Here is a 12,392-nt window from a genome sequence, read left to right on the forward strand (position 1 = left end):
TAATATCCAGGATCGTATGGTCCTGGTGTGGGCTTAGCTCCAGGCAACTGCTGTTATGCAGGAGGTCATGAGACCCAAGATGCTCATGGCATTCCTCATCGAGGTGCTGTCCTGAGTTTGGCATTTCTCTATTCTCCCTACGATGTCTTATTTTTTTCCAGAGGTAGTGATGACTTCTGGGCTACCGAGTCTAGCCTCACACAAAGGAATGTTATGTTGGATGATGAAATTAGGGAAGATTTTTTTTATATTTATCAGCCAACCCAAGTTGGAAATTTTCTGTAGGAAGGTTTGTGTGGCTGTTTCCAAACTTCCCAGTAGGAGGAAATTATTTAGGTATGGAAAATAAAAATTACTATTCCTTCTTTCCTGAGGGAGGGTAACATTTCCACTACCAGTTTCGTGAAGATCCTTGTTGCGGATGAAATGCCAAAAGTATTTTTGAAACAGAAAACGTTTAAGGGTCTCAGAGCCATAGTTTTTTTTTTTTTTGGGGTTATTGTCATAGGTAGGGTCTCATTTTTTTGCAGGATGAGGTGATATTTGGTACCATTTTGGGGTGCATATGACTTTTTGATCACTGGGTATTACACTTTGTGAAAATTGATTTTTTGGCATAGTTTTGTTTGTGTGGAGTTTATCCATTAGGGTAGATTATTTACTGGCTCTATGTATCACAAATACAACATTCACATTTAAAATAATTCCCTGGTGAATGGCCCAGGTCCTTAAGACAAGTGTCCTACCCCCCGATGGCCCAGTATGTGATGCAGCCATAAAATTCTCTGTTCTGGGAATAGAAGTGTGGTGACACAGTCCTCATCTTGGATAGTTAAAGTGGTATGCTGGGGTGCAAGTTGTGGACATATGGACCTATAATTTATCTGGTCAAATGTAAGGACCAAATCAATGGGATCATGTGGAGAAGCCAGGATTTTAGGGACGGAGGACATAAGTCACAAATGTCATTAGTCTGTCTTGTGGTAGCTGATGGGGATAAAAGGTTCACCCTCTTAAGCATCCTCTCCACCTTTCTGTTCTGATACTCAAGCACCTGAGCTTCGATCAGGGCCCAAGTACCCAGAGGGAAAAAAAATGGGTTTGTTTAGCCCCCTTCTCCAGCAGTGTTGAGCACGAATATTCGAATACCGCCACTTTGAGAATTCACAAATATTTAGAATATAGTTCTATATATTCATGAATAGTGTTGAATATTCTAATCGTGAATTTATCGCAAATTTATTAGCGAATATATGACATTACTTGATTGCAAAAAAAAAACAAAAAAAACTGGAGAGCATGAATTCTCAAATTTCTGGGAAATATTTAACCAAAAGTGTGAAATATCGCAAATTCTAATATTGGCTATGCTGCTTATCACTATTTGCCATCATGTCTGCTATCTGGGAACCTCTGGACTTGAGGGTACAGGATAGGGAGCCTCTGCCTGTGACAATTCCAGCCTGGATCACTCATGGTAAGGCTACTTTCACACTAGCGTTCGGGTGTCCGCTCGTGCGCACCGTTTGAAGGGGCTCACGAGCGGCCCCAAACGCATCCGTCTGGCCCCAATGCATTCTCAGTGGAGGCGGATCCACTGAGAATGCATCCGCCTGCCAGCGTTCAGCCTCCGCTCCGTGAGCGGACACCTGAACGCTGCTTGCAGCGTTCAGGTGTCCGCGCGGAGGCGAGCGGATCAGTCCACACTTACAATGTAAGTCAATGGGGGCGGATCCGCTTGAAGATGACACCATATGGCTCAATCTTCAAGCGGATCCGTTCCCCATTGATTTTCAATGTAAAGTCTGAACGGATCCGCTCAGACAACTTTCACACTTAGAAAATTTTCTAAGTTTTAATGCAGACGCATCCGTTCTGAACGGATGCGAACGCCTGCATTATCGGAGCGGATCCGTCTAATGAAACATCAGACGGATCCGCTCCGAACGCTAGTGTGAAAGTAGCCTAAGAAGGATCCAGACATATGGTTTGGAGGTATATCAGGTGGCGGAGCCTGTAGCCCCAGAAACAGTCTACACCTCTGTGGACATTGTCATATGCTGCTTCATCAGCAAGATTGTCCACAGTGAAAAAAATAATAAAATCCCACCATGCCATGGACATCACAGATGTGCAAGATCTTACTCAGGGATTTGAAATGTTTCCTCAGAGCTGCCACGTGTGTAGATTTCTGAAAAAAACTGCACATTTGCTACTTAACGTATTCCACACCTTGATGTGATGTTGTAAATAACACCCCCTCAAATCGGTGCTTTTATCGATAGACAAATCCAAACATGTAGATAAATCAAGAGCCACAACATGCAAATAACACTTTAATGCTGCAAAGTCAGTTACCAAAGAGAACATCCATGATAATATGCCATGTACAAGGCAATGTTGGAATTACAGCCATTTGTTACATTTTTTGCAGGTTAACCTCCAAGCGCCATGTCCTTCTGATATTACAAGAAGGTATGGGGATCACATTCAGGGAAGAGCAGCAGAAGGATGATGGCATCCCCCTGCTGAGAGGAGTTTACTTTGCCATGTACCACACTTCATTGTGGCGGTTGAAAAAGTCAAAAGGAGAATTGTAGCCAGCACGTATGAAGTATGTATCATCAAACTGCAGACCAAGGATCCTCAGGTTCTCTGCTAGGGCTTTAGCTTGCTCGGCATATGCTTCGTTTAGGGCATATCCTCCAAAAGACCTAAGAATAGAAAGTTCACATGAACATCCAACAGAAAGAAAATCTACATATATCGTGGGGGGAGAATTATCAAACTGGTGTGAAGTAGAAATGTTGCAATAGCCCATAGCAACCAGATTCCATCTTTCAGCTACTTTGGAAAAGAGGAATGATTGTTGCTATGGGCAACCAAGCCAATTCTACTTTACCAGTTTGATAAGTCTCCCCTTAAACTTAGCTCTTCAGAGTTACTGCTGTATCCTTGCTCAGGACATATCTCCACCTCAATAAGACAGATCTACACCCACGTCCAGGGGCAATTACATGGTTAGCCATTCATTTGAAAGGTGGAAACTCGTGACACAAACTTTATTACTAGCATTTAAGTGTAATTTTTGGTCTTACATATTTTGAAACATGCTGCAGCTCTTCCTTCTAGGAGGGGGGGGGGGGGGGGGGGGAACCAGTGAGAAAAGATTCAGCATTGAAAATACCATTTAGTGCAGTTGTGCTAAAATCTGGCATACATGCTTTGCATGTTTCAAGTCACATAACTTTAAGAGTGATTAGAAAAAAAATGAGGGTGTAGCTTTAATCCAAATATACCAGTACATTTTATGGAGTACAACTAAGCCATCCTGTAGGTGTGTTACTAATCGTCTAAAAGCAACACATTTTTCATATGACCATATGTGGTCATAAACAGCTGTTTGAGGAAACTGCAGTGCTCAGAAGGGAAGAAGCATATGAACTTTGTAACATGGAATTTGTTGTAATGGTATACGGGCCACAACTTTTGACTGAGCTGTGTAATGTTTTTTTGTTTGTTTTCCAGGGCAAAGTGTAGTTTGGTACATTCGTTTTTTTGGACAGCCCTCTATTGTTGGGAGATGAACTGGGCAATCAGTTTCTGCGGTTCCCCATACAGTACATGATATCCATTGTGACGAGACCAATCTTGCCACATTGCATTGGAGAAGCCTGGTTGCCCGCCTGCTTCCTTTAGACAATGGCCCCATGTTGAAACGCTTGATTTTCTTCTGCAAAGACTATGTGAAATAATTTGGCTCCATGGCAATTGAACTGTATTTGTTTAGTCCAAGTGCCATTCACCTAATTAAATGCACTCAGACCTGAGCTATCTGGGGATATGTTAAATGTCTGCTTTATACAATAGCTACAGTTAAATATTCTTATGTCTTTCGCTACCATGTGGCTAATGAAGTTTTGCCTCTGCCCTTGGAGATAAATTGGATTACTTCCCAATTGTCTCCAGGACAGAAGACATTGTGTAAAACTATTCTCCTGCCTGTGATAATTACATTAACCCATTGTGTAAGGTAATTGTATCACAGGCAGAGGGGAGGATTTTGCGTGGGAGTGTATTGTACGGGGTTACTGGTTTTACAAAACCCTGTGGGTGGTACTAATGTGTATAGAAGAACAATAAAACACAGCTCTGGCTGTCCACTGCTTGACCCTCACAGAGCCTTGTCTCATTCTTGGGGGGGGGGGGGGGGGGGGGAATTCACTGTATGCTGTTAGACTGATTGCTAGGAGTGTAAGCCGCTTGGGTGTGTTTCCTATTTGTCTGCTAGCAGCTATTAGTGAGGTTCCGTTAGGGAGTTTGGAGTGCTATGCTGTACTCTGTTCGGGAGTTTGGTGCATTCCCTTGTATGCCGTTCGGCGATCTGTAATTAGCTGTGCCTGTAGCTCTGGAAGGGGAAGATCACCTAAACGGTTTTAACCCCTTTATGCCCGGGGTGCTGTTACATCCATTCTATAGGTTGATCCAATTATGACAATACCAGATTTGTCTAGTCTCATGTCTTACAACATTTGCATTAAAAAAAAAAAAAAAAAAAAAAAACACAAATACAGTAAAATGAAGTTTTATAACCTGGTTGAAGCGTATTCAATCTGCCCAAGGGGCAGTGTTTCATCTCAACTTGCGCCCAGCCAGCCTCGCCACAACTGCCGTTTGAAGCGCCGCCCAGCTCATCAATATTCACTTCGCTGGGCGGCTACTAGTGTCCCCAGCCATCTTCAGAGCATGCGCCCGGCACCCTCACTGGCCGGGATCGCATCTGAGCACAGTCTGATTCCCAGAGGCCGATGCAGCCTCTGCTTTATGCGCCGGGCACAGCAGCGCTTCAGAGTAGCTGCCCAGCGAAATGAATATTGATGAGCTGGGCGGCGCTTCAAATGGCAGTTGGGGCAAGGCTGGCTACAAGTTGAGATGAAACACCGCCCCTTGGGCAGATTGAACACGATTCAACCAGGTTATAAAACTTCATTTTACTGTATTTATAAGGTGGACAGGGGGGGATACTTAGATGATTCTAATACACTTGATAAGACCTGTACTGGATGGATATATATATATATATATATATATATCCATCCAAATATGCTTTTTGGGCCCGTCAGTGTCCCTTTAATGACCAGACCACTTTTTACAATTCTGCACTACACTACTTTCACAGTTTATTGCTCGGTCATACAATTTACCACCCAAATGAATTTTACCTCTTCTTCTCACTAATAGAGCTTCCATTTGGTGGCATTTCATTGCTGCTGACATTTTCACTTTTTTTGTTAATCGAAATTTTTGCAAAAAACAACATTTTTCAGTTGTAAAATAAAAACTACATTTCTTTATAAATTTCTCTAAATGTATTGTTCTACATGTCTTTAATAGAAAAAAAATGTTTTGGTAAAAGTTATAGCGTTCACATTTTTGTACCATAGTTTGTAAATTTATACATTTTGAAGCAACTCTGACTCTGAGCACCTGTCATGTTTCCTGAGGTTCTACAATGGCCAGACAGTACAAACACCCCACAAATGACCCCATTTCGGAAAGTAGACACCCTAAGGTATTCACTGATTGGCATAGTGAGTTCATAGAACTTTATTTTTTGTCACAAGTTAGTGGAATGAGACTTTGTAAAGAGAAAAAAATATAAAAAAATCATTTCACTTTTTCTCCTTAAAGTCTCATATTCCACTAACTTGTGACAAAAAATAAAAACTTCCATGAACTCACTATGCCCATCATGAAATACCTTGGGGTGTCTTTCCAAAATGGGGTCACTTGTGGGGTAGTTATACTGCCCTGGCATTTTAGGGGCCCTAAAGCGCGAGAAGAAGTCTGGAATATAAAGGTCTAAAAAGTATTACGCATTTGGATTCCGTGAGGGGTATGGCGAGTTCATGTGAGATTTTATTTTGTCACAAGTTAGTGGAATATGAGACTTTGTAAGAAAAAAAATTAAAATTTCCGCTAACTTGTGCCCAAAAAAAAAAAAAAATTAAAAAAAAAAAATTCTGAATGGAGCCTTACAGGGGGGCGATCAGGGAGTCTATATGGGGTGATCACCCCCCTGTAAGGCTTCATTCAGACGTCCGTATGTGTTTTGCAGATCCGCGAAAACACATACGGACGTCTGAATGGAGCCAGCCTTACAGAGGGGGGGGGGGGGGGGTGATCAGGGGTTAATAAGTGATGGGGGGGGGGGGGGGTGTAGCGTAGTGGTGTTTGGTGCTACTTACTACAGAGCTGCCCGTGTCCTCTGGTGGTCGATCCAAGCAAAAAGGGACTACCAGAGGACCAGGTATATTAGACGCCGTTATCAAAACAGCATCTAATATACCTTTTAGGGGTTAAAGAAATAAAAATAAATCGCATCTACAGCCTGCCAGCGAACGTTCCTGTGAACGTGCACCCAGAATAACAGGGCCGCCGCAAAGACGCAATCCTGCGTACGGCGGTCCTGTAGTGGTTAAAAAGGGCATTCTAGCTTTTCCACCACAAAAACTGCCTACAGTACATGTGGCAGAAACACCAAAAACCACAGTGGAATTTACCATTGGATTTTTGGTCCCGTGTCCCTAGCACGCCTTATACTAACATCCTACATTTCTATTTTGTATTAATATAAAGGTTATGCATTTTGTGGGATGGGCTGTAGATTTTATTAATGTGATCTTTTCATAGAAGAGATTACAGATGTGGCAATACAAGTTATTTAATTTATTTTTTTCATTTTTTAAACAATTGTGGCCGAATGGATATGTGAAAAATTTGGGCCAATTTAAACTTAAGACAAAGTAAAAAATGCTTTAAATTCAACGTGGAGGACTAACATACAACAAGCCAATCACCTATTGCAGTGGATTGTACTGTCAGTTTTAGGCTTGTTTCACATTTAAGTCAGACATTCCTGGCAGAGATATCTGGATCTTGCATTGCCGGATACTAACAGATACCTGGCAAACATGCCGAAACAGCGCCTATTCCCAGCATATTTTCTAGGTCATGACCAAATCTCTGCCAGTCACCAATATAGTTAATTCGGCCAGACAGCATTCCGGCAGCCTTGGATCCAGCAGGCTGTTCCCAGCCAGATGAGTCCAACACAAGTGTGAGACAGGCCTTACTAACATTTGACCTGATTAGAACCTGCCTATGGCAGGTTCCCCGGCCATCATGGCAACCATCAGGACCTTGCAAATGCATCAGAGGCATGATTGGGAGTTTTTTTTAAACATTACTTGTTACAACATAACAAATAGGCTATGATCTGAACCAGTAGTGACTTACTTGACATATACAGAAGCTGCAGGATATGTATCCAGGTAAACTTCAGGGTCTGTAGGTCTTGGAGGATTCTCCACAGCATGTAGCACAAAGAAGGACATTGTGGCATTCTTAGTTGGTGGTAGTTCCAGTGGCAAACACATTACCACAGGTACAGTCATACTCATCTTCAGCCCTATGGAAAGGAAGCAGATTCAAAAGTGAGACATTTCAGACACTGAATAGAACATGCATTAACAGTCGGCAAAACCCTTCACTGGACAGCTAAATCTCAATACCTCTTGTATGAAAGAGGCATTTTATGTACAGTACCCATTGCCAACCAGTAGTTCACTTTCAGAATTAGGGTTGGCAATACAGTTCATGCTTTTGCTTGTTGCACAAAAAGATTGCCTCAAGTAAGCACAAGGCCAGACTTCATATATATGATGACCAGTGTTAGAAAGCACAGCACACGTTTGGAGGTTTTCATATAGTAAGTTATATGCATATCTTTAAATAGGCAAATTCCAGCACTTTAGCCTAAAATGAGTCAAATTTAATGACCTAAAATGCCCCTGAAGATACATAGCCTAAACACATTTCCAATTTGTCTTTATTAAAAATATTTAGCTGCTGTCAAAGCTTTAACTGTCTAGCTGTGTGAATCCTACTTGCATCTAATAACCCTTTAAGTTACTAAAAGGTCAAACACTTAATTGAGCTATAGTGTGTTTAAGTTCAGAGATAAGGACGCCATCAGCTGAGCTGCCTGATGGAACAGAGTGAAAATTCAGAGTTGGCTATTAGAGAATCTTAGAGGTTCTCCAGGAATTAACATTAAAATACACTACTTAGTTATAAATATATTCCTAAATACCTTTCGTTATAATGGCTCGTTTTGTCTGGGGATCAATCAGGATTAACAAAATGGCTGCTGTCCCTTTAGTATACACAAAGCCTGTCCTAATCGCAGGAGGACTTGTTACTTCAGAACAATTAGGTGAGGATGAGGCAGCTCTTTACCTCAGTGTTCTGAAGTAACTAGTCCTCTGATTACAGGTTTTGAGTGTACTAACAGGATAGTGGCCATTTTGTTTTTCCTAATGATTGCTCCCTAGACAAAAAAAAAAAGCCATCATATCTAATAAAAGGTATTTGGGAATACTTAAAGAATTCATTTTCTTAATTTCTGGAGAACCCCTTTAATGCTGTACATAGAAAATGTCTCAAGTTTAACTAAAGATCAATTGAATGTGATTTTATTCAAAGTGAGTAAAATGCAATAGAAAGTCCCCAAAAAGGTGCACAGATTAAGCATGAAAATACAGGATCTACATAATGTATTACAGTAGTTTGATATGCCAGAGACTAGTATACCCTGTTGTCACCTTACAGAACTGGGTGCCTTTTCTTAGACTGGTTTTTAACTACTAGTTTTGTGCAAATCAGAGCAGTCAACTAATTTGTTCTAACATTGTGTCAATCATTTGGATGGCAAGAATAGTGTTACAAAACAGAGCCTGTAATAAGAAAGTAGGGGGCAACGTACCTTCAGCATTGCCTCCAGAGATGTATTTAAAGAGACGGTTGAAGCTGGTCACCATCCCCATGTCAAAAATGTACATGTCTAGTGGAGTAGTCACCCAATGAGTTTCTTCATACCGACGAAGTTCAAAGTCCTGAAAATGTGGGAGCTCAGATAAAATACAAGAAAGCAAGCAAATAGGTTGGCCAATTAAAAGGCAAGCAACTACTTTTCATTTTGCATAAATTAATACAGGCAGATATAAGAAAGCGTTAATTACTGCTACCGGTAATTGTCCCCCGCCTTCCCCAATAGCCTCCACAGCAGAACTCCCAGGAGGGTGTCCCCACCTCCAGGACATGAAACCACATAGAAGCATAGGATTTTAAAAGGCCTCCTCCCCTTTACTGGTTCAGTCAGTCAATGAGAAAGGACACGGAAGTGATGCAAGAGAACAAATAAAAACCAGTAAAGGTAATTAACCATTTTCCCTGGTGCTTCCACAATGACACTCAAAAAAGAGTCAGAGGAAGGACTGTAGGGTGGAACAGCCAACAGAATTCTACAACCAAAAGACAAGTCCTGATTATGGAGAGAGAACATCCAGCTTATAATGGTTAAAGAATGTTATTGGGTTTGCCCACATAGCCACTCTGCAAATCTGGTCTAAGGAAACAGTTGTAGTCTGTCTAGGATGTAGAGACAGCATGGGTAGAGTGGGGTTTTATCCCAGTTGGAGGTTGCAGATCTTTCTGGATATAGGAAAAATAAGTCATCTCTGATCCTTCTGGCAATAGTTGATTTGCTGGCAGCTAGACCATTATTAGGTCCTTGGTACTGGAGAAAAATGATTTTCTGAAACTGATTTTTAGGCATGTCAACACATCTCCTTACATGCAGATGGTTGAATTTCTTCTCTTTATCTGTAGAAGGAAATGGGCAGAAGGACAGTGAAGATACTTCTTGTTGTCAATGAAAATGAGAAATTACTTTACGGAGGAAAATGACAATGTCTGTGGATGTGATCTTCCACAATCCTGAGATAGGCAGATTTACATAAAGGCTTGAATCCTTTAAATAAAGTCTTCTGGCGGTTGGGATTGCCAGGAGAATGGAGATCTTAAATGCCACTAAAATTATTTGCCTTACGTCCCAAGGTGGAATTATGGAATGTGAGGTAGGAAAATGCTTTATAGCTCCCTTCAAAAAATAGTTTGATTAGCAGAGAATCAGCCAACTTGTGTCTGAAAGGCACCAAGGGCAGAAACCTGAACTTTGAGGGTAGTGGGGGGTGAGAGAAAAAAAAAAAATAAAGAAAAATGTAGAATTAAAGAAATCTGGTTGAAGTCAATTGTCTGAAAAGGAAGAAGTCTTTCTAGGTTCTTAAATAAATCCTAGAGGCTATTGATTTTTCGCTTAGCAACATTGTGGATATTACTGTGTCTGACAACCCCTTCTGTCTTAAGGTAAGGTCTTCAACCTCCAGGATGTCAGGTGGAGTTTTACTAGTCTGGGATGGAATAAAGGACCTTGATGAAGGTTTGGGACTGTTGGAAGCGTCCAAAACAGCTTGAGCAGAAGAAACCATCTGAAAAAGTAAGATCTCGGCTATGAATATTACTTAAGCCTTCTCTTCAACCACCCTCATGAGGGTCCTTTGGACCAGGACATTAAGCAGGACTTTTGGCCATGGTTGAGAAAGTGGATCCACTATTGATTGCTGTTCTGGACTATTAAAATAGTATGGATACTTGCTTGTTTTATACACTTGCGCCGCACTGCTCAGACACCACTTAGTAGAAAAATCCTGCTTCTTAGATGTACCACCAGGAACGCACACAACTTTCCCACTATCTTGAAGTGGGTGCAGAAAACACTCCATGTGAGCATCATTCCCTGGTCTCAACACCGCTTTTAGGACAGACACCAGACATTATAGCAAGTGCTTAACTACCATAGTAGCAGATCATGTGACCACTATAAAGCCCAGGGCAAGAGGGGGCCCAGTTGGGATCATCCCCTCTTTTACTGGGGGTGAAAACTTGGTCAGGACTCTAGCCTCTAAAGGAACGACTTAGAAAATGAGGCAGTGGGGGGGGGGAAAATAAATAAAAACTCACTCAGTCATTGAAAGGGGTTTAGGCAGAAACACCCCACACACCTCTCAGTGGTCTTAAGCTATAGGTATTTTCTAGATCAAATGATATTTTGAATCAGGAAAAATAACAAGTTAAACTGATTTCTATTACTCTGAAGTTAATGAGCCAAAAGTGATCATCAGACATCACATAATCAGCATTATTGAGGTTCCACAGACTCCAGGACAGCAGATCTGCCTAGACCTTCTGCCACAGAACAAGCAGATTCTCTGTTCTAAAGAGATTTGCCACCAAGACATATAGTAGCAACCATACTGGGGGAGATTTACCAAAACTGGCTTAGTTATCCATAGCAACCAGTCAGATTCCAACGTTCTATTTTTCAGTGCTACTTTGGAAAATGAAGGTGGATTCTGATTGGTTGCTATGGGCAACTAGTGCAGTTTTCCTTCACACCAGGTCTGATAAGTCACTTCCACCAAGCCCACTTTCCCAGTTACAGATACATAGACTAGGACAGCACAAGATATTTTACCAGTTGATGGAAAAGAACTGGTCATTTTTCAACATTAATAAGTGAATGGACAACAATAAATCATTAGACATGCCATGGCTCCAGCTCTGAACAGAGAATAAATCATAAGATCTGCCCCTCTACACCCACAGCCCTTTCCCCATACTTATATCATATTGTTTCACCAGCTGGTACTTTGGACAATCATAATGGCCACAGAATGGAGGCAACTTATTCTGACTGGAGACATCAGACGCCTGCACGGCAATCACCAGTACAGAGAGCAGCCCCAGCAGAAGTCTTCTCCTCATCTCCATGGCTGGATGTGTCTGTGGAGGAGCTCAGCTGCTGATATAGGAGGTGGATATGGGTGGAGCAGAGAACTTGTTTAACTTTCCCAATCAGCAAGTTAAAGTAAGGTTAGGACTACATGGCGACATTTGTTACACGACAATATGGGTATAACAACATTGTGACATGTATTGTAAGGATAGTCTTCAGTGTCGCAGTGCAACTTGGATGGATTTTTGGCGACTGTCATGTTGCAGTATGTCGCATATCACAGTACGACACCACAGATTATCATTACAATAAATGTCATGCAACATGAATGTCGCACGACACATGTCGCCGTGTAGCTGTAGCTTAAGGGCTTGGCTACACAACAACATTTGTTACATGACATTTTTTATAGTCAGCAGTGTCACTGCGACATGCTGAGACTGCGTGCAACTCACACACAAACTTGGTTGCGTCGCAGCATGACTATCATTACAAAAAATGTTGCATATTGTAAATGCCACAGTGTAGCTGTATCCAGGGCTACAATACGAATTTTTGACAGCTGCAGTCCACAAGATTGCATTCAACTAAACGCATTCATTAGGACTGCAGCTGTCATTCAATAGTTCAAATCAATCAGCCGCGCTACAAAAAGTCGCAGTGTAGCCCAGGCCTTACGCACGGATTCCAGATG

General features: G+C 41.6%; 1 protein-coding gene across 1 annotated transcript; it reads right to left on the minus strand.

Annotated features, from left to right (window-relative positions):
- Positions 1-2,539: 2,539 nt before the first annotated feature.
- On the minus strand, positions 2,540-11,733 carry LOC120999293 (heme-binding protein 2-like). The gene is made up of 4 exons (XM_040430164.1): positions 11,581-11,733; positions 8,828-8,954; positions 7,300-7,471; positions 2,540-2,714 (listed from the first exon to the last, which is right to left on the minus strand). The coding sequence occupies exons 1-4, from the start codon at positions 11,731-11,733 to the stop codon at positions 2,540-2,542; spliced, it is 627 nt and encodes a 208-aa protein (XP_040286098.1).
- Between the last annotated feature and the right edge of the window lie 659 nt (positions 11,734-12,392).

The sequence above is a fragment of the Bufo bufo genome, chromosome 4, assembly GCF_905171765.1.
Source record: "Bufo bufo chromosome 4, aBufBuf1.1, whole genome shotgun sequence".
Taxonomy (NCBI): Eukaryota; Metazoa; Chordata; class Amphibia; order Anura; family Bufonidae; genus Bufo; species Bufo bufo.

Coding starts and splice junctions, on each gene's coding strand:
- LOC120999293 (XM_040430164.1), bottom strand. CDS start 11,733: ATGGAGATGAGGAGAAGACTTCTGCTGGGGCTGCTCTCTGTACTGGTG. Junction 8,955..11,580: donor TGAAACAATATGATATAAGT/ATGGGGAAAGGG, acceptor CATTTTCAGGAC/TTTGAACTTCGTCGGTATGA. Junction 2,715..7,299: donor GCAGCTTCTGTATATGTCAA/GTAAGTCACTAC, acceptor TTCTATTCTTAG/GTCTTTTGGAGGATATGCCC.